This window comes from Gymnoscopelus microlampas, assembly GCF_963454915.1.
Source record: "Gymnoscopelus microlampas genome assembly, chromosome: 22".
Lineage (NCBI taxonomy): Eukaryota > Metazoa > Chordata > Actinopteri > Myctophiformes > Myctophidae > Gymnoscopelus > Gymnoscopelus microlampas.
The window spans coordinates 12,331,628-12,354,232 of NC_139959.1; the positions used below are offsets into that span (position 1 = coordinate 12,331,628).

Genomic DNA, 22,605 nt, shown 5'->3' on the forward strand with positions numbered 1-22,605 from the left:
GTTTATTCATGCTATAAATGCAGCCCATGTCATGACATGACAATTGATAGCAATGTTTTGAAATTTTCTGTATCAAATGTTGGGAAAATTACTAGGAGGGAAGAACATCAAAACACAGATGTACTGTAAACATGAATCTAAAAATGCATAGATACTTTATTATATATGATATGAATAGCTTCTTTAACACATGAACTGAAGCGTCCCTATACTGGGCATGTCATAATACGTGAACATGTTCATCCATTCGGAAAAATGGATGAACATTCAGCAAACGTTAGACAAAAAAATCTGATCGTCAAGCTCACAATACGCCTTGCAAAACGTTAAGCTTGTAGTTCTGCTATTGAGGTACACTGTACACTGGTTCAGTGGTTAAATATTCTTGATTATTTCATTGTATTCAAGAAACAATTTGCAATATGGCATACTGTTTGGATGTTTTAAAATAAGATTTTTTTGTAGGACTAAGATCCATTTCAACCAAATTAATTTTGAAAAACTGTTCCCTACTGACTTGCTTTGTTGGACATTAAATATACTCCATATAGCTTTAGTGTGAAGTTTAAAATCTTTAAATCAAAAATCATAGGCTATTATTTAAGATTTGGCATTATACAGTATTTCCTCTGGACTGGGCCTCATCCCTCATCATGATCCCATTCAAATGCTTTTCAGCCTCAGAAAAGTCCCGCCTTTTTCTTCAAGTCATTCTGCCTCCACCTTGGCAGGCGTTGGAAATCTGCTCGGTTTGTACCCAGCAGGTTCTCAAAGTCCACATCATTGAGGTAGTCCTGTGACAGAGCAACAAAGAGAGAGGGAATGGTCATAGCCTGACCCCTACAGGTCACTCATTGCTATTACTGCTGCACACTCTGTGGATTGGATACAGGATAGGTGGGCACCTCAATGTAGAATTGGCTATTTTGTCCAAAATATAAAAAATGTAATATTTGAATAATGGTCTTAAATAATGTAATGTAAATAGCAGAGCTACAAGCTCACAATGCGTCGCTATGCAACGCATTGTGAGCTTGTAGATCGGCTATTTTCGAATGGTCAAAATGTATATAGGGTTGAAGTGGTTAATGTATGTTTTGTAATCAAAATCTACAAAGTAACTTAAGCGTTCAAATAATTGTAGTGGAGTAAAAGTACAAAATTTGCCTCTGAGATGTAGTGGAGTAGAAGTAAAAGTACTGAAAACTGGAAATATTCTAGTAACGTAAACAAAATACCTCAAAATTGTACAGTAATTGTACAAAAAAGTACAGTACTTGAGTACCTGTACTTAATTACTTCCCACCACGGCCTAGCTATGAGACGCTCACCTCTCTCTGGGTGGGCTCCACTCCTTGGGGCAGCTCAGTGGGAGCCTTGTCAACAAGGAGCTCCGGGGACAGGAAGCCCCCGGCCTTGGAGGGCAGGGTTCCGCCGGATGCAGGGGACAGAGCGGGATCCGACGACGGGGAAAATGCACGCCCTCCAGCTGAGGGAGAAGACGGCCACCCGCCACTCGAGGGGGACAGGGAGACAGACAGGCTGGACTGGGCCCTCTGGGTGGCCGGGCTTGAAGGACTAGACGGCCTGGGGGACATGTCCCCTCCTGGGTGGAGCCTGTAGGCTGGAGGAGAGCTGGCACTAGGACCGCCTGGGGCTCTGTAAGCCACACCTCCAGGCCCAGCAGGGCTCTGACTCTGTAGGCCAGTGTTGTTCATGTCCTACACAGGTATATATGGCACATGATGTGAAAACGATCTAACTGGTGCTCACGTCACATGACACGAGGAGAAAAGATGGATCATTTGAAGTAATCTGGAGTCCATACATTAGTGACATTATTGTTTGTTTCATTAGTGACTCATTAGTTCTTGTCGTTAGCCTCATAGCATAATTGCCTAAGTCATATTTGAAGGTTTTTGGAAAAAACACTATCTGCATATAAGTCATCTCTTTGACACTGCAAGCAATCTGATTGGCTTAACATAGGCAATAAGGCACAATGACGCAGCAGTGTTGGGAGAGTAAAGTTGGGCAAAAATGTCAATTTGGCCAAAAAAAGTGACTTATGCAAATATGCTTTGAGCCAATAATATTGTGTTGAATTGGTGTTAGGGATTAGAGTTAGTCAATCACTTACAACAGTGATCTGTGACAGAGATGATGCATCACTCAGCTTTTTTTTCATCTCCTCATAGGAGTTGCCTCCCTGTTGAGAAGATAAAAGTCAAGCCACACGTCATTAGTTAGCATTATCAAATAAACAGTGACCCCGCCCTCACAATAAACCATTTATGTGCAATTATCAACATCTTGCAATCTTCAAAACCATGTGAGATGGCTTGTTTAAGGAGCTAATATAGCCCCAAACTATATGCAAATGTGTAAATAGATTTGCACTCTTCCATTTTGATTTATGAATGTGTAAATAGATTTGCACGCACTTGCATTTTGATTCATGAATGTGTAAATAGATTTGCACACTTGCATTTTGATTTGTGAATGTGTAAATAGATTTGCACCCATTAGATGACAGCAAAGTATTCATAGGATTCTCATGTTTTTGTAAAACTGTGCTTTCTAGCATTATGGCAAATTTACATGATCACAGGTTATACAGGCGTTTTTACCCAGTTCCCCAATGTTTGCTGTAACAGAATTCCATGAATAGTGGCATTGGGTGGAAAGTGCTCTAGCGCCCACTATTGGTACTCAGATGAAATAGTTTTGATTCAGTGGTTCTCAAATGGTTTTGCATTGGCCAAATTGGGGCCAAATTTGTGTTCCCCACAGATGCATACATCAACATTTTCATGCCAAGGACCTCCATATTGTATGTATTTGGCCACGGACCCCCATTACGTCTGAAAATATTTTGTGCCCATTTGAGAGGATACTTTTTCTTTTAAATCTAAATGATACCAAATGTAATTTTCTTTTTCAAGATGTTTCAGTGATTTAAAAAGATAGCAGACCTACAAGCTCACAACGCATCGCGATGCAGGTCTGCTATTTTTGACTAGCCAAAGCATAACATGGGGTTCAAGTGGTTAAACTGATTTTATGCTATATTTTGCTGGGGACCCCCTGGAACCTCCTCAAGGAGGACCCCTGGGGGTCCATGGACCCCACTTTGAGAACCACTGCTGTAAGTAACTCACGCTCCACTTATGGGGGTCCCACGCGTTGAACCAGCCGGTGAAGGTGTACGGCTCATAGCCTTGTTTGACAGTGATGATGGGCGTGTCCGGGTCGCGACCCGCCGGGTGAGTCCTCAGGTACTCCAGGGCGCTGTTGTTCGCCTCCTTGGTCTCATGTTGGTTCGCTGAGCGGCCGATCCACAGGAAGATCTGAGGAGAGAATGAAAGAAAATTCTCGTTCTACTACTCTGCCACCAAAATGTGGAATGCCCTGACATTTGGATCACTGGCGTCTTTCAAAACAGGCCTGAAAATCCATCTATCAGGAGACCACAAGGGTAAGTAAACACATTTTTTCCCATGGGAAGGAGGTGATGTTCACTGCCGAAATGTTAACCCTTTTTTTCTTTTATACATAGCATATTAGGGTTTTGATGATCATTGTTGACGATATGTATTTCATTTTTATGCTATGTTGATGAATTGAATACATAAGTATTAGTACCACAATGGAAACAAGTCCCCAGGACTTTTTTGTGCTATCCTTTTAGCCTAAATGTCTGGCTGTACCTCGTGCTGTTTACATTTCTGACTAATAAAGTATTCAATCAATCAAGAAAAGAGACCCCTGCAGAAACGTTTTACCCATCTCCCTATGGTCAGCCAACCCATGACCCTTTGACCTCTCACCTCCTCCCAGGTGTCCAGCAGCATGACATCGTCCTCGTCCAGGTCAGACTGAGCAAAGTCATCCACCTCTGTCATCCTGAACCGGCCCGTCTGATTGGAGCATTCAAACAGCCTGGGACTGTGAGCAGGCTCCTCCTTCTGCAGCCTGATATTATGAGCCAGATGTTGTCAACGTGTGTAACAACATGTGTGTTTCTTTCTGTCACCTTTGTTCGATAGATGCTAGTTTACCATGCAGATATACTGTATCTTGGTAACTTTGTTCTTACGTTTTTGTTACTTAGAGTTGCATTTCTTGAACACAAATGTTAAGAATATTATTCACTATCTAGATAGCGTGTTGTTTAGACAGATGATAGTTTACTAGTTACCTAGCTCTGGTCCATAGCGTTAGAAGGAGTTCTCCAACGCTATGGACCAGAGCTGTACCCTAGTTTCTTTAAGTCACTACATTGTTTTCTGTCAATGTGTGTCTTGTTTGTTGACTAGTGCTCATGCTTCCTCTGCTTATTCCAATCTTGCACTTATAAATCGCTCTGGACTAGAGCGTCTGCTAAATGCCTAAACTGTGTGCGTGTGCGTGTGTGTGTGTGTGTGTGTGTGTGTGTGTGTGTGTGTACCTCTTGTCGCTGGCGTAGGGGGCCTTGCCTCCCAGGGCGACCCAGAACTCTGCGGGTTCCTGGCCCTCCATCACCACCTGCTTATCTTGCTTGGAGAGCACCTCAGACATCACCTTCCCCTGAACCCTCTCATCTCCACTGCAGCCCTGCGCACGCACGCACGCACGCACGCACGCACGCACGCACGCACGCACGCACGCACGCACGCACGCACGCACGCACGCACGCACGCACGCACGCACACACACACACACACACACACACACACACACACACACACACACACACACACACACACACACACACACACACACACACACACACACACACACACACACACACACACACACACACACACACACACACACACGTTAAGATCTAATCGAGAATCTCAAAAGCATTTTTTCCTTATTTAACGATTTCCCCTATTCTTTTTTTTTTGTCGAATTTTTCTACTTTTATTTACAGCAGTGGTTCTCAAGGTGGGGTCCAGGGTTCCTTATGAGGGGGTTCCAAAAGATGAGGTTCATGTAAGTTGTAGGGGGTTCCAACTTACAGGTCTGTTTGGTTCCATTTCGTACACTCCTAGAGTTATGGGAGAGTCCTTGAAATTACAATGTTTGAGAACCACTGATTTACAGTAGATAGAGGCAGTGAACAGAGATTCAGGGAGGGGGGGGGGCTGAGATAGAGCAAAGGGTCTTAGGTCAGCCCGCCGTTGGGAAGGACTGTAAGTCTTATTTATGTGGTACAGTATGTGCTTTTACCAGGTGTGTGCATGCTGTGAAAAATGCCATTTCTTCTTAAAGGACTAGTTCACCCAAAAAAAAACGTATTTTCTATCAATTACACACCCCATGAAGCCTTGAGTTCCTGGAGATTTTTTTGTTTTTGTCGCATTCCTAAGCCAATAATTTGATGACCGGCGGACTTACGGAGTCAACTACCAGATGCGACTAAAACAAAATAATCTGCATGAATTCAAGGCTTTATGGGGTGTGTAATTGATAGAAAATAAGTCATTTAAGTCACTACTCCTTTAACCTCAAATTCCCCATCCCTGAAACTAAAGCTAAAACTAACCCTACACATGTATTTTTGGAATTGGCACCTTAAGTCTAAAAATGCTTCTTAACTATAAAAACGACCCTTTCATTTTGTTTCTGTTTCTACTTTCCCTGTGGGGACTTTTGATCCCCACAAGGATAGTAAAACAAAAGATACACACATGTATAGGACCACAATGAAAATAATAGGACCACAATGGAAACAAGTCCTCAGGATGTGTTTTTGGTGTATAAAGTACTTGCTATAAAATGTAGTAAAAGTAAAGATATCTTAATTGAAAGTGACTCTGGTAAAAGTTCAAATCATCCATAAGAAAATCTAAAGTATGAGGTATTAAAATACACTTAAGTATCAAAAGTTAAAATACAAGTGCTTTTCATAGTACAAGGAAACAACTGATTCCTTTTTAGTTCAGTTTGTCCATGATCACATCAAAGAGAGAATCGTGCATCCCTCCATTTGTATCTACAGTATGTTTGAGTTTTGAGTGGACTTTGTCCATCACATCAAAGAGAGCATTTTCATCTCCATCCACTTGTATCTTTTACCCAGTCATGTGTTTGAGTTTTGAGTGGACAACACATCAAAGAGAGAATTCTCCATCTACTGTCCACTTGAAGCTTTTGCACAGGCATTGTATCTTCCCGATCACCATTTCAGCCAGGTGCCCAAATATAAACAAAAAACTAAAATCTTTCATTCATACGAACATGGAAATGCTTTATATGCCAGCCTATCTCCAATACTTATTTTCTCTGTCAAATATAAAGAAAAGTGAAAAAAGTAAATAAAGGTTTGTCACAGGAATTATCCTATCAAGCTAAAAAGAAATGCATAAATGCAGTAGGCTCTATCATAACATGACCTCAGCAATGTATCATGCTTCCATAGTTAATGTATTGTACTAGAGTTCTATGTCGCACCGCCAATCCGATTCTTTTAAATATAGTGACGTAAAAGTGAAAGTTGTGATAGATATATAACCTCAAGTAAAGCACAGTTCCTCCAAAAAACTACTTAGGTATTCGAACAAAGTAGGCTATATACTTATACTTCATGACTTTACACCAGTGGGTAAAACATACCTTTCCATACCACAGGTAGCACAGGTGGTCGGTCTTCAACAGGAACACGTCATTGGTATTGAGAGAGGAAGCTCTAGCTTGCACCTCGGTGGCTTTGGTGTTGATCTCGTTGGTTCCTCTCACTTGGAACAGCCGAGGACCGCTGTCAGGAATGACCACCCCGGGTCTGCCCGTACCTCCCTGGAAGCAGACCATACACAATACAATACATTACTACACACTTACTGGAGGCAGAACACAATCCAAGTACAAATGCATGCATAGCAGTGATGCGCGGGTCGGGTTTTTTCATGACCCGCCCCGCCCCGCCCCGCGACGGAACCCAACCCGCCCCAACCCGCCCCGCGAACCCATATATAAATCTATGGCTCAACCCGCCCCGCGACCCGCGATTTTTTTTTTATTCTGTAAAATCATGGTTAGAAAATAATCCCCAAGTGTATTCAAACCGTTTTATTGTTATTATTCTTATTCTTATTAGGAATAAAGACAAAACAAGAGCATGTGATATATTTATTTTTTTTGCGTGTGAGAGCGGCTGACCCGCTCTCCCGCAGCCCGCATAATTGCCTCCGAAATTCTGACTTGACCCACCCGCGCCGCGGGTTGACCCGCGGGTCCCGCGGGTTACGGGTCAACCCGCGCATCACTAATGCATAGAATCAACACAATGAATTTACTGTTGAACTTGAGTAGTAGTGCAACTTTTGTCATTTGTGTCATTTAATACATTGGTTCTCAAAGTTGGGACCCCCGGGGGTCCTTGGGGGGGGGGGGGGGGTACCAGGGGTTCCCCAGCTAAATTAGTTAATATAGCGTCACAATCATTTTAAACTACGTTAAGCATATTTTATACTTTGGCTATTTTTGAAAAATCCCTTGCACAAAATAATTTCTGAGATGGAGGGTCCTCAGCCAAATACATAATCATTTTGGGGGTCCTTCACATGAAAAAGTTTGAGAGCCACTGATTTAACATGTGCTCAATCAATCAATCAATCAATCAATCAATCACAAATATAGAAATATAGAAATATTTCTATTCAAGAGTGTAGGAGATTGAACATGTGCAGAGAAAGGGGGAAAGAGATGCTTCACTGATGTCCGTCCAGGAATCGAACCAGGGACTTTGTGATATCTTAGCTTTACTATTATTATCACTCCAAATACTCAAACGCACTAGACATTGACGATACTCAGTACAATTTGAATTAGAATGCCTAATAGAGCCACAAATATATTGTTCCAATGAAACACATCTCACCTCAAATATAATGAGCTTGCCCTGAAATATGGCCAGAAAATGGCGAGGCTCCTTTCCCATGATCACCCGGACCTGGACGGGAGCTCCATTGTACTTGTTATCAACGTTGACAGCCTGGTACGCACATGCTGTGATCTCATCCTGAGTGGCGTGGCGTCCCTGTCACAAAGCCACAGTAAAGACAGGTTGATCAGGAGTAGTCGTCGTTGACAGGAGAGTTTTGAAGCACAAATTTTATTTAAACAGCGTTCAAGTATTTGGGATCAACTCACCAGCCACATGTACAGTATGTATTGCGGCCGGTTTGATCTCTGATACGTATACAGCACCAAGTAGCAGTCTCCGCCGTAGAACTGTCCATAGGTGCTGGGGTTTACTTCGCTCAGCTCCAAATTCTCAATCCGCCACACCTGACAAGAGATCAGTGACAGAAAAATTATAAGAACTCAGTGTGTGAGTGGGCAAATGTGTTTGGTGTGGTGTGTGTTCGGACCCCTGTCTAGGGTCGGGAGTGTAACATAAAAATGAAGGACAACAGATGAAGTTACAATTAAACTTCAGGATGCTGGTTCACGATGAACCACTTACATAAACGAATAATTAAACAGGAGAAAACTAGGGAAATGAATAAAACAAACAAAAATACCAAACACCCCTATGTGCCTTTACTGCACACACATCTGAACACATATAGTGTATCTCCATTTGCTAACTTAAAAAAAGAAGAAAAATATTAACGCCCTGAGGCCTACTTGATCATCCTACACTCAGTGACACACATAAGTATCAAAAGTGGCAGATCCACAAGCTTGAAACACGGCTCGAAATGTAGCGCGAAGCGGCTTATTTTGAACTTGTAGATGTGCTACTTTTGCTATTTTTTATTTGAATCCTGAAAAGTAACAGTTTTGGACATAATGAGGTTTCCACTCGACGGCGACGATATATAGGTTAAAGTTTTATGATAATGTTTTCATGGTATGTGTGTTTGTTTGCTCTGACCTGAACCTCTCCAGAAGCATCGTCCACCATGCGCTGCTGTGCAGCCAGTTCAGGACGTGCATGGAGCTCCATCACATCGAACTTCACCTGGTCCACCTTGGCTGCAGGGATCATGACGGTATTACAAAGTGCAATGGCATGCAAAAGTCAAACTAAATCACCCTGGGCAAACAGTGGATGCAAATAATTCTTTGTGCTCTGTGTCTGGTGTTTGTTTTAACCTGCTTAGTGTACCGGATGGGTGGGGTTTGCCACATAACTACAGGGCAGTGAGTGCCAAAACGTTAAGGACACACACCACAGGAAAAGTATGTGGAAGACTATTTGGAGGGTAACTTTGTCGATATTTAACGTGATCATTCTATTGTGAGAACGTGAAAATCTGACATAACAATTCTCGGAGCTTGCACTGGCTCGCTTCTAGCCTACAAATACGTACTCTATGTAAAATTACACGTTTTATGTACGTAGGCTGGCTTCAATTTTCTTGACACAGTGGGAAGTGTTACAGTAGGATTCACATAAAATACAAGTGCTTTAAAGTGCTTTTGTCTGACTTACAAGAGAACTGAACCATACGGTAGGCCTACTGTACAGTAGGCTATACCCCTAGTTGTTTGAAAATACTACCTGGTTCAATTCTGAATCAAACATGTTTTAAATGCCTAATAACTGAGAATAAAAGGAGGAGTTTTACCTATATTTCCAACGCTGTAAGCACTGCCCAGGCCCTGTGTCTGGCCTTTCTCTCTCCAGGACTTGAACAGGTGCTTAAACATCGCCGACTCTCCTCCTTCACTCATAACCTCCACGTTGGTGTTGGATGGGTAATTCTTGGCCTTGATAAAGCCCTTGACGAAAAAGAATGATGGCATTGGGAAGGTGCGGTGGGCATGTAAAACATTAAACGATCCCCAGGAAAAAACATGGTTTATGGTAACAAACAAATCTGTTGAACTTGGAATGTACTTTAATAAGGGAAATGTACCTCCTATAATAAAAAAAAATGCTATGATATATTTCTGTTTTACAGATATACTCACCACTGCCCTGCTCAGGGCAGACCTTCGTTCCTCCTTGGAGGCCATCTTGCCCTTCCATACCAGCACACTGGAGCCTCCTTGGTCAACAATGTAACAGTCCTGACAGAGAGGGAACAGTGGTGGAAAAAGTACTCATGTTATTTACTTAAGTAAAAGTATTAATACTGCAATGTAGAAACACTCTGTTACAAATAAACAAGAAAAAGTCTGGTAATAAAAAGTATTGGTATCAAAATATACTTAAAGTACCAAAAGTAAAAGTACTCAGTGTGCAGAGTGTCCTGTTTCACAAGTTATCATATCTGTAAAATGTATTCAATTTTTTTTTTAAATAGCAGATCAACATTTTGAATACAGGACTTGTACTTGTAACAGACTATTTCTACAATAGGGTATTGATACTTTTACTTAAGTAAAACATGTGAGTACTTCTTCCATCACTGGATTCACATAACAACCATTTACTCTGAGAACAATCAGTAAGTTAAATCACTTACAGAGGAGTGCAGTAAGTCTTGAGTTAGTGGCTGGGTGGCCACTTCCTGAACCACCAGCTTCCCACTATTATCTGACACACTGATGAGAGAGATACAGGACAAAATGTATTAAAGAAATATAAAAATACAGTACACCTCCACATTCCAGTGTAAGTTAACTGTAGAGGTACAGGAATTTCGCAACTCAATCATCTCTCTCCAGGGAATATTTTTGGCTAGACCTTTCAAAATGACAAAAATGCACAGTAGCCTAAAGTTCACTTCAGTACAGTAACCTCTCAAGCATGATTGTCTGCAATATGATTTCCATATTGTTCTAAGTTATTGGAATCCAGTGGAATCCATGGAAATCCAAAATATGGTATGCTTTGTGAAATGGTTCTCAGTAATGTCAAGTATACAGTAAGTACTAAGTTGTAATCAATGAACTAAACATGCCAGAATGCTGATATGATCCTTTATAGCAGCTATCTATAGCAACTGTTTAACTATATAGCACATTATGTCCCACAAAATGATAAAGTTACATGTTTAAGCAATAACAAGCATCCTTCCATAAATGTATAGACTCAGGAGGGGTCCCTACTAAGGGCTTGACTGTATTACTATGTATAGGGGAGACAATGAGTTTCATCCTGGCATTTGAAAAGGCACCAAGGCAGAACTGCCAGTCAAAGCAAAGACTGGCCAATCACAGCGCGTCCTCGCCGGACATGCTTGCAGAGACTCTTGGGTAATGAAGTCAAAGACGTTGGCTGCCATGTTATTTGTGTCCAAAGTGGTCACTGATACCCCAAACTACATAGTGCTGCTGTTAGTATAATTTGAAGGTGATGTGAGTGATTGGGGTAAGATTGAACTCTTACTGGTAGAGCCTGACGTTGCCGTTTTGAACCAGGTCTGGTTTATCGTCGGGAACGGCCTCCTTCAGCTGCCCCGACCTCTGACCCAGCACTGCCCTCAGGATCTTCATCAGCTCCGGAGAGTCTTCCTCATCTCCACCCTCCACCACTCCGATCTGAGCGCGGCCGCCTCGCTCCCTGTCCCGGATGTCCTGAGCCAACAGGACTGCCTGGGAGGGAGAGGAGAGGGAGAGGGAGAGGGAGAGGAAGAGGAAGAGGAAGAGGAAGAGGAAGAGGAAGAGGGAGGGGGAGAGGAGAGGAGAGGAGAGGAGAGGAGAGGAGAGGAGAGGAGAGGAGAGGAGAGGAGAGGAGAGGAGAGGAGAGGAGAATTTATTCAATGCTTAACCCGTTAAAACTGGGAAGCATCCAAGTCATTTTAGATTTTAGCTATATATAGAGTATAGCAACATACGTTTTTCAGAAACAGATTGTATGTACAAGTTCGCAGCGTGGCACGAAGTGACGTGCTGTGAGCTTGTATATCTGAACCACTGTTCTAATTTAGAACAGTGGTTCTCAAAAATAGCAGATATACAAGCTCACAGCACGCCACTTCGTGCCACGCTGCGAACTTGTACATACATTTTTTTACATTTTTGAAACATTTAGAAAGTGTTCGAAAAATGTGGAATCATTTTTAATCTTCTCTTCTGGGGGTCCCTGGCACAAAACATTTGAGAACCACTGATGTGGATGGCGTTTGTAGAATCAGCCTCAGGTCTTAATGTGTCCTAAATAGGCTATTATAAAATCTGACTTTGATCGCGGACTAAAATACCTTGAGTTTCTCCCTCCTGTTGCTCTGTGGGCCGTTCCATTGTACGATGGCCTTACCCATGTCCAACAGGAAGATGTCACCGCTGTTAAAGCTGTTCCAAGACACCTCCACCTGCACGCACACGCGCGCACACGCGCGCACGCACACGCACGCGCACGCGCACGCGCACGCACGCACGCACACACACACACACACACACACACACACACACACACACACACACACACACACACACACACACATTAATAATATCTGAGGAAATTCACAGCCTGCGCAATAGATAGAAAAACAAACATAACAACACATAACAATGTGTGCATTGGCTTTTGTGGTGGTGAGCCTATAATCAGGGGAGTAAACAGACAGACAAACAGCATGACTATACATTCCTGTGTGTTTGTGCAGTGGTGGAAAAGTACCTTTACTCAAGTACTGTACTTGAGTACAACTTGGAGGGGTACTTTGTCCTTACTATAGACTATAGACATTTCCAATGTTGATCATTTAAAATACTAAAATACTTTAAAACTGGACGTTTACTTGTCACAGAGTAATGTTTAAATTGTGGTATTGCTCGTGTGTGTGTGTGTGTGTGTGTGTGTGTGTGTGTGTGTGTGTGTGTGTGTGTGTGTGTGTGTGTGTGTGTGTGTGTGTGTGTGTGTGTGTGTGTGTGTGTGTGTGTGTGTGTGTGTGTGTGTGTGTGTGTGTGACCAGGGAGAAACAGAACCACAGGAAGTAGTTGTCATACTGCACCTCTGTGGCCGTCACATGCTTCCGTCCTTTAACGTGCAGCAGCCGCAGAATGTTGTACATGTTGGTCTGGACATGATGGAAGCCAGAGGCCACCCCGCCCTTCTTGTAGCTGAGGAGGGAAAGGCCAGGTGAACTCGTAAGGGTCACCAACACCACCACAGATTACATCAGTGGTGGACTAACTAAGTGCATTTACTCAAGTACTGTACTTCAGTACAATTTTGAGGTATTTGTATTTATTTCCTACTGTATTTTTTGATTATTATTACAAAACATACATTAACCCATTGAGATCTGAGGCGATTCTTAAAAATGTTTTCTAAATCCTAACAGTTTTTTTTTTTTTTATCAAAACATTTTTTTTCAATATTTTTCAAAAATAGCAGATCTACAAGCTCATAGCGCGGCACTTGGTGCCGCGCTATGAGCTTATATATCTGCTATTTTTGAATAGCCAAAGAAATCTAAAGTGACACAGATGCATTCCAGGTCTTTTTTTTTTTTTATATAATTTTTATCCCACGATTTTGTAACCCTTTTTTCACCCGGTGCCAATTTGCTAAGTGATCCTGGGCACTACACTCCCCCCACCAGCCTACGGAGGCCAGGGCCGAGCTCATGCCTCCTTCAGTGCATGAGAGCCAACTGACCTTCTTGTCACCTGACAGGGGGGAGTTTCCCTGGTTGGACGTAGCGCGTGGAAGGAACACGTTATTCCAACCAGTTCCCTTTCCCTCCATCAGGCGGCCCGGCTGACCAGGGGGAGGCAGTATAGTGACCAGGATTACTACATGTTTTTATGAGGGTATTAACTACCCTAGGAGACACGGGGAGAACATGCAAACTCCACACAGAGTGGGCCCTTTCGCCAACCCCACCTAGGGTATGGGCGCTGGTGACGCGGAGGAGAAGACACGCCCCCAGCGCCCACAGCGTCCCCGGCGGGAATCGAACCCAGGACCTTCTAGCATTCCAGGTCTTAAACACTTCAGCCCTATTTAAACTTTGGCTATTTGAAAATAGCCGATCTACAGTACAAGCACACAACACGTCGCGATGAGTGCTTGTAGATCTGCAATTTTCTAAATATTTTTTTTATAAATGTTACACCTATGATAACATATGAAATGGGACCTTCCGAGTAATATTACATTTCTACTTTTCCCACCACTGGATTACATTATAAAACACCAGGACATGAGGTCACATTTGGAGGAGCATCGATGTGTAAAACAAGTTAGCAACATTTGTTTTCCGGTCTTGAAACTTGAATCAACAACATTACATTTGGCAATAAAGCGGAGTTATAATATTAAAAACAGATGGCGGAGGAGCAGTGTAAAAATGAAGCAGTGTTTTTCGGGTCAAGAAACAAAACAAACCTAATTTGTGTTGTTATGGTTTCATACGGAGGGATTGTTGTTACAAAACTACTTCAGACCTATATATACTGAAAATAGCTTATCTACAAGCTCACTGCTTTTATTTTTATACTTTTTATTCATTTGAAAACTTGCGAAATGGGACCTTCTGCATAATGAGTACTGTTACTTTTGATACTTTAAATATATTGTGATGCCAATAATTTTGTACTTTTACTCAAGTACATTTTGAATGCCGGACTTGTACATGTAACAGACTATTTCTACAATAGGGTATTGATACTTTTACTTAAGTAAAACATTTTAGTACTTCTTCCATCACTGCACGCGCGTGTGTAGGAGCTCACTTCTCAGCTTCAGCATTGGCCCCTCCTCCACCTCTCGTCCCAGCTCTCCTTTTTTGTGTCTCCTTACACAACGCAATTTTTTCTAATTTATGGGATTTATTAGATTTTTTAAATGTATTTTATGTATGAAATTCTTTTGAAAAAACTTGTTTGTTTGTAATTCCTGAATATTTTAGCTTTTTTTATTTGACTTACACAATGCCATTTTTGAAGTAGCTCCTGAAGCGGGGCGACTCGCTGCCCTGCACCTCTCTGTGCTGGACGGGGCTGCCCCCCAGGTACTCGTCCAGCTGGGTGACGTAGATGGCCGCCGCTCCCTGCTCGTCCTGGGACGAGGTGTTCCCTATCCAGTAGTGGAGGTCCACCGTACTCTGAGACGAGTTCTTGTTCTGGCTTATCTAGAGAGCAGTGGTACCCAAACGTTTTAGCTCAAGACCCAAAAGAGAAATGTAATGTCTCTCCGGGAGACCCAAACAATTTTAGTTCTTTTTAACGTATGAAGTTCTTTTGAAAAAACATGGAATTTGTTTCTAATACATGAAAAATATTGTTTTTTTATTTATTTTATTTTTATTATGTTTTGAATTAATAATTAAAAACAAAATGTATAGGAAACAAAAAAAACAATAATGGGATGAAAATGTGTTGTGGCTCCCGACCAACTGTTTGGGAAACAGTGATCTAGAGGGACAACCACATCAAACAAACACAATCTAACATTCTGAGAGTGTGAACATGGACCGGTCCATTTTGACCTTCTCAGAGTTAAACACACACTATCTATCACACATACAGTAACTGTACATTCATATAAGCCAGATACTATCATTAAAAGACTCAATGGTCACACATTGTTAAAGAGTTTGATTTATGTGGATATAAAATACATTTATCCCATCATAATTGAAAATGCATAGGTCTGCTTTACACCAATGTTTATACACATTAGGCCCACCATCATAAACAAATAGCCCAAATATACAGCAAATAATAATAAAGAACAATAAAAAAAAAAATCACACCCACAGAATAAATAAAGAATGTCTCCAATGCTGTTGTCTATTTTTGGTGGTGGAGCTATCCATTTGTTTTGTAATCAGTGACTGGGGCTTTAACGCGGAGCGTCAACACTATAACATCAGTGTACTCCCTGGGGAAATCAACCAGGACTTTACTCACATAAAGCACAATGTAGCAATCCCCCTCAAAGAAGTTGCCAAAGCCCTGGGCTGGAACAGGCACCATCTTCATGTTCTGAACGACAACAACAATGAATGACACAATGAAACAAACGCCAAGCAAGTGTGACTAAAATCCAATTAAGACATTCAATCCGGGAAGGCATCTCTGTCATTTTAAGATTTCTTTGGCTATTCAAAAAATAGCAGATCTACAAGCTCATAGCGCGGCACCGAGTGCCGCGCTATGAGCTTGTAGATCTGCTATTTTTTTTAATCATGAAAATGTGTACAAATCTGTACAAAGCGAACATCTGTAACTCAAATTTTGCTTCTGGGAGATTCTACAAATGCCTTCAAACGTTTTTTTTTTTAAAAACATATGTTGCTCAAATCTCCAGGGACACCCAAGAAGCAAAGATTTGAGTTAAAATTTGTTGCTGCAAGATTTTCGCAAATGTTCTATAACAAAAAAATAGCAGATCTACAAGTTCATAGCGCGACACTCGGTGCCACACTATGGGCTTGTACAACTACCGTAACTACCTGGTAGTTGTCAGGAAAATACTTAATAATTATCTACTGTAGTAACTACTGAGTAATTTACCTGGTAGTTACCATGTAATTACCTGGTAAATACTAATTATTACCCGATAGTTACCTAGAAATGACCTAGTAATTAGTGGGTAAATACTTATTATTGCCTAGTAGGTACCTGATAATTACCTGGTTATTACCTGGTACTTACTGTACTGTAAAAGGAAGGGTTACCCTATTTGGGAATAGCCAAAGTATAAAATAATGGTTTAAGTGGTTACACAGATGCGTCCCCGGTTTTAATGGGTTAAAAGCTAAAGAGATGTGCCACCTACAAAACCTCCACGGCACATATGGCGTTCTCGTTAACGGAGAGCAGTGTGACCAATTAAAGTGGGTATGCACATTTATGCTTTGCTTTGTTTGTTGACTCACATTGATGGTCCATATCTGCAGGCCTGGCTGTCGCCTGACACTCGCAAAGGCATCTGGAGTCTCATCAGCCATTCCGTTCAGCTGAAACATGCATACAACACGACATGATACACACGACAGCATTGTGATGGTTAAGTGAGACGTTGTTTTTTCACATGCACATATTCCTGGCTGTCTGCAAAGTTTGTAGGGAGAAATATATACTATTATAATAAGATATGCATAACTCACACACAGAGGCCTAGGAGGATGAGGCTCTCATTTCTGGACGACTATGTGAGTACTGTAAGCATTTCAAAACATCTTCTGTCCCTAATTCTTTAATTATTGCACTTTATTTAAAATTGTATTGTTGGGCGGTGTAGCCGCCCCTATAAGTGGGTTTGGGACACCTCATTAGTACACCCTTCGCTGTACTGTGATTGGCTCATAATAGCACACCCCTCTACATTAGTACACCCCTAGCTGTACTGTGATTGGCTGACTCTATTCGCTGACTCTATTCAGCACTGTGATTGGCTAGCGAGACACATGATGAAATGAATAACCTATAAGTAGGACTAAGCACTTAAAAAAAAGTGAGCTTCCATCACTGTGATGACCACTGTGATGACCACACCACCCACTTCACACTGGGTGTGTTTTTTGTATGTGTTGTGATCATGTTGTACTCAGGGCGTCCTTGATAAAGAGAGCTGGCTCTCAATGGTCTTACCTGAATAAATAAAGGTCAATAAAAATGTGACATAGACTCAAAATCCTCACAACTTTCAAGCACATTAGAGCAGTGGTTCTCAAAGTGGGGTCCGGGGACCCCCAGGGGTCCTTGGGGGAGTTCCAGGGGGTCCCCAGCTAAATGATAGATAGCTAGGAACCAAATGGACCCTTATGGGGTCTGTAACTCGGAGAGTGTACAAATGGAACCAAATGGACCCTAACGGGTCCATTTGGTTCCATTTGTGCACACTCAGAGTTAAATTAACATTGATTTTATGAAAAACATTGGGGTCCGAGAGATAGAAATACCACTAAATGGGGGTCCGTAGCGTAATGCATGTCAAACTGTGGGTCCTAGAAATTAAAATGGTTGAAAATCACTGCTATAGAGCCGTAAAAATCCCTGGCATGTCTTTTGAAAGACATGAAAAAGTTTGAGAACCACTGCAATAGAGAACCCATTTTATTCATTACTAACTTCCCTCAAGTCTGTCAATGGGAAATGTTGAATGCTGTGGAATTGTGACAATCACATCCCCACATCATTCATCTTCATCATCAGCCATGTGGCTTTTCATCAGAAGCAGATGGCTCAGAGATGACACGCGAACCGTCTCAAAAGACTATAGGGAACTCCTACAGTGACACACCTCTAATCCTGCTAACGAGTGTCAGCATGCCGCTATAGCAACACACAATCCGCAATCAGTGGCGCTTAACTGCCTCTTGTGTCACATATCAGATACAACTGTGCCGATAAGCAAACACTGTGTGCCACTCACTGTGCAAACAACACAAGCTCAGCGGTGAACCGCTGCATGGAAAATAGGCTCGCTGCGATGTCACACTGGTTGCAACATGATCTGAATGAGAATACAGGATTCACATATATGGTAAAATGCACTGTAAAGGAGTAGTTCCCCCCCCAAAAATTGATTTTTTTTAAAATTTGCCACCCGTTCATCGAATTATTGGCTTAGGAATGTGACAAAAACAAAAAATCTCCATGAATTCAAGGCTTCATGGTGTGTGTAATTGATAGAACTTAAGTTATTTTTGGGGTGAACTACTACTTTAAAGGGCTGTTGAATTTATGATCACAGTATACAGACAGACAAAGACGGATATATCCGTCTTTTCAAATCCAACCGTTAACCGCCAAAGACGGATATGTCCGTCAATTTTATTCTTCTTTTTTGTTGGGAAAAATGTCCAGAACCCAAGATAACGTGATCCGAAGATTTACTGTTCCATTCACTTCCTGGTTAACTTATTAATTTAAAATCCTGTTTCTCCGCTCCTTTTTTTTAACAACGTATTTTTGGCGAAACTTGCTATTTTCAACTGGGTATAACAAGAGAACGGGAGGTCACAATGACATTATCTTTTTCACGGAAGCACAGTGATTTCCTCCGTGATTAGCAACCATCAGGGGATCGATCATACTGGAGATAAATATTGTGTGGCACTTGAAAAAGTTGTCAGAATGCTTAAAAATGCTGGCAGAAGCTACCTGCCAGCATTAGAAAGCCCCTGCCAGTGAATGAGTTAAAAAAAGAAAAAAGAAGAGTAATACATCGGCATTGCAGCCATATTTCATAGCAGTAACATAGACCTGCATTGGTTCTCAAAGTGGGGTCTGGGGACGCCCCTGGTGGTCCCCAGCAAAATGAGGAACCCATTTAAGGCCCATCTTAGATTGAATCAGAAATACCGAAAATAGAGGCTCCACAAACGAGTTTAGAGCTAACTCTAACTCTATTAGAGCTATTTTTGAACATTTCTGCCTATAATGACATGGCCAAAATAGGGACACTAGATTTAAATTCAACCATTAGAGTGAGATTAGCCCAATGAGAGACTACATTCAGATTATAGGTTTCACTCTTTCCACACAGGCTATGGTTCAATGTTCAATCGAACAAACAACTTCTCTTATGGGGGTCCCGCCTAGCACAAACCCTTTTGAAATGGGGGTCCTTGACATGAAAATGTTTGAGAACCACTGATGTACTTGATGATCATATAAATGATTTGCCATCAATCATATGAAGCTAAATGGCTGCCACAGAGGTTGATTGATGGACTGAGGTGGTGTGAGGTGAGTGAGATCACCTCAGTTATCCTGGTAGTGAGATCTATACCAGGATGTAAAACCACACCCGCGTATTAGTAACTATCCACACGGCAAAATCCTGAGGTTTCAATTTAACCCTCACTGGTCCACTTTCACACTCTCAGAGTTAAATTGACACTGGAGATTTGTCAGTGCACCCAGTACTGGCATCCAAAACGATCAGATAAAGAGTTGACTCAAAGAGCAAATACAAGCGACATCAGAGAGAGAGAGAGAGAGAGAGAGAGAGAGAAAAAGAGAGAGAGAGAGAGAGAGAGAGAGAGAGAGAGAGAGAGAGAGAGAGAGAGAGAGAGAGAGAGAAAATCCATCCAATCCATTCATGGATTTCAGCAATCTACTGTCATGTGGCCAGAGAACTGGGCGTGACTATTAAACATCAATATACAAATTATCCCCAAAAGAATAAAATGCTTTCATTGTCCCATCATGGTGTTAGACACTATACATCTCACAGGTTTAGCACTGAAAAACTAAATCATCCACAAGCTATTTGTTGTGTAGCTATTGACGTTCTTCATCAACACAATCAATGCATGACTTAGCTAGGTTGACTCAATTACATCATCTATTTAAGGTGAATGGCAGGTGGCAGGATATGGATCACAAAAGCATCTTTGTGACCTGAATGTTGTCATTTGACTTTTGCAAATAAGCTGAAAAAAAGTGGATGTGGACAGGAATGAACATCCCTCTCTGACTATCACTGGCATTGATTTGCCCAAGAGCAAGGCATCAGCAACTTACATTGAACAATAAATTGAGGACTCAACATGGTCGATTCTCTCTTCTTTCAAATGCCCATCCATTAGTCTGGCAGGAAAGACTGGTTTCACATCACTTTGACTGCAGTCTCTCCATTGACTAGACAATGAGCTCCATGAATACGGTAAATGTACCCTTTATATATAGATTCTGCTCCAGCTCGTATACAGCATGTATTAACAGTGTGACATGATTAAAAGCATAATGGTTTGCATATCTTTTAGGCATTCTAATATGCAGTGAACATAACAAGATATTATATTTTATAAATTGAAAGTATGAAATACACTGATAAGTGGTATTTGATCACCTCAAATGTAAGTTATTCACGACAATGCCATCATGGATCTTACCTTGTGAAGGTTTGCTAGATAGACAAGTCTGGGATTCTCTTGTAGATGTGGGTATGGAATAAGGATAGTAAAGTATTGGCTGCTCTTGCTTTGCTGGAGTGTGTGTGTGTGTGTGTGTGTGTGGCTGAGAGGGTTGGGTGTATCCACCCAGGTCTGAACACACCTGCACTTCCCTCAGTCTCTTTGCTAACAATACCACAAGTCAGCAACTCTCTCCCACTCACATTTCCAAAATGCCTCAATAAATAAAAGGCTCTCAAGCGCGACACGTTTCTGTGTACAATACATCAAAGATTCAGGATCCATGAGAAAATCATCTACATTTCCTGGGCTCCAGCTGTACATGAGCCAATTTGAACCCAGGTTATCTCCACATACAGGTCCCTGTGTGCCTGTATGTGTGTGGCTGACTGTTTGTCTGAAGGTAATGTCAATGAGTAATGTCCCAAAATACTAGACTGATCAGCGCCTCGTCTTCACATTTTGGCCTATAATTCTTGAACTGTATGTCATACAATCAAAATTCTGGATTCCTTGCCATTCCCATGATGCAAATCCACACCCATTTCCACCTAACTATAGATTTTCTGTACTACTCCTACAGAATTACTATCAAAAACTAGCTAACTAAGCTGAAGAAACCACAGAGAACCTTAGTTTCTAGCACCATTTCAAAGGTAGATAGGTGCTATGAGCCAAAGAACCACTTTTGGTGCTATTTAGCACCATTTTTGTTTAGAGTCTACTCTGGTGATATCAAGATCCTCGGATACTTTACTTAGGCTACTACTGTGTAAGTAAAACAGAGTGAATCAGACAGATTTAGCTGGAAACAGTATGAGGTTCAATAATTGGATGAAGAATATAATTAAAACTCCTTAGGCTATATTTTGTATTGCATTATGTGTGAATCATGAATCAATAGCACAAATAGCTCACTCATCAATCCTACGTTTCTTTATAATTATTGTTCACTTGCCTCTTATCAGCTTCTCGAGGGAAGCCTTAAGATGAGAGGACCATTAGAACATAAAATCAAAAATACTCATCAGGTCTTGATGGGAAAACATCTGATAGAAACCATTAAGCAAATGGAAACCTTAAGGCTTTGCTCTACTGGTTTATAATGTTTTTTTAGGCAGAGCTGATAAACTATTCGTCTTCATTAACAGACCATTAGGCTCTAATCAACGTGTCTGGGTGGGTAGCTCAGTCAGGGGGAGAACTCTCCTAGTCTCATATGGACCACAAGGTTCTGAGTTCGATCCTGGGCACACAGCCAACTCAGTGTATGAGAAGCACGGCGTGGGTATCTGAGACACACGGTAAGTACTGGGAGCTGATGGTAGGTGTTGTGCTCCACCTCTCAGGGGTCATGGGTCCCCAGATGATTTTGGGGGGGGTCCCCAGATGACAGTGAAGTGACAATTTAAGGGCTTTTTAGACATTTTTTATAAGAAAAAAGAAAGAAAGAAAACTAGAAAAAGTGCTCCTCAGAGCACAGGTCTCCGCCAGGTCAGGTAGGTTATTTTGGCCTCCTGGTTGCGCTATAATAGGCCAATGTGAAAAGGGTGGCATTTCTTCCTCTGCCTTTCACGGCAATCAGACGCCGCATTCATGATTTGAGGCATTTTGAGGCACACAGCAAAAATCTGCCTCCAGGTAGCGCTATAACAGGCCAATCTTTTTTTTAAAAAGAGGCAGAGGTTCTGCTCTAGGGAGTGTCTGTGCAGTTTCGCTGCGATCAGGCCAACGGTGCCGTTGATTAGCTGCTCGCAGACAGACGGACACACGCACGGACACACAGACACACAGACACACGGACGGACGGACAGGGTGCAAAACATAGTCTCGGTCATGCCTTCGGCCTGGCGGAGACAAAAAAGAAAGAAAGAAAAGAAAAAGACTAAAGGCC

At 41.8% G+C, this 22,605-nt stretch overlaps 1 protein-coding gene across 1 annotated transcript; it reads right to left on the reverse strand.

The window, feature by feature from the left end:
• Positions 1-111: 111 nt before the first annotated feature.
• vill (villin-like) lies at positions 112-20,847 on the reverse strand. Its single transcript, XM_084048365.1, has 20 exons — positions 20,691-20,847; positions 16,722-16,802; positions 15,751-15,825; positions 14,767-14,969; positions 12,843-12,951; positions 12,090-12,200; positions 11,276-11,481; positions 10,410-10,488; positions 9,913-10,011; positions 9,567-9,720; positions 8,870-8,970; positions 8,140-8,277; positions 7,868-8,026; positions 6,604-6,783; positions 4,451-4,596; positions 3,831-3,975; positions 3,162-3,350; positions 2,141-2,209; positions 1,332-1,721; positions 112-794 (listed from the first exon to the last, which is right to left on the reverse strand). The coding sequence occupies exons 2-20, from the start codon at positions 16,791-16,793 to the stop codon at positions 681-683; spliced, it is 2,739 nt and encodes a 912-aa protein (XP_083904491.1). The 5' UTR covers positions 16,794-16,802; positions 20,691-20,847; the 3' UTR covers positions 112-680.
• Between the last annotated feature and the right edge of the window lie 1,758 nt (positions 20,848-22,605).

Coding starts and splice junctions, on each gene's coding strand:
- vill (XM_084048365.1), bottom strand. CDS start 16,793: ATGGCTGATGAGACTCCAGATGCCTTTGCGAGTGTCAGGCGACAGCCA. Junction 14,970..15,750: donor ATTGCTACATTGTGCTTTAT/GTGAGTAAAGTC, acceptor ACTGCTCTCTAG/ATAAGCCAGAACAAGAACTC. Junction 10,012..10,409: donor AAGACTTACTGCACTCCTCT/GTAAGTGATTTA, acceptor CCTCTCTGTCAG/GACTGTTACATTGTTGACCA.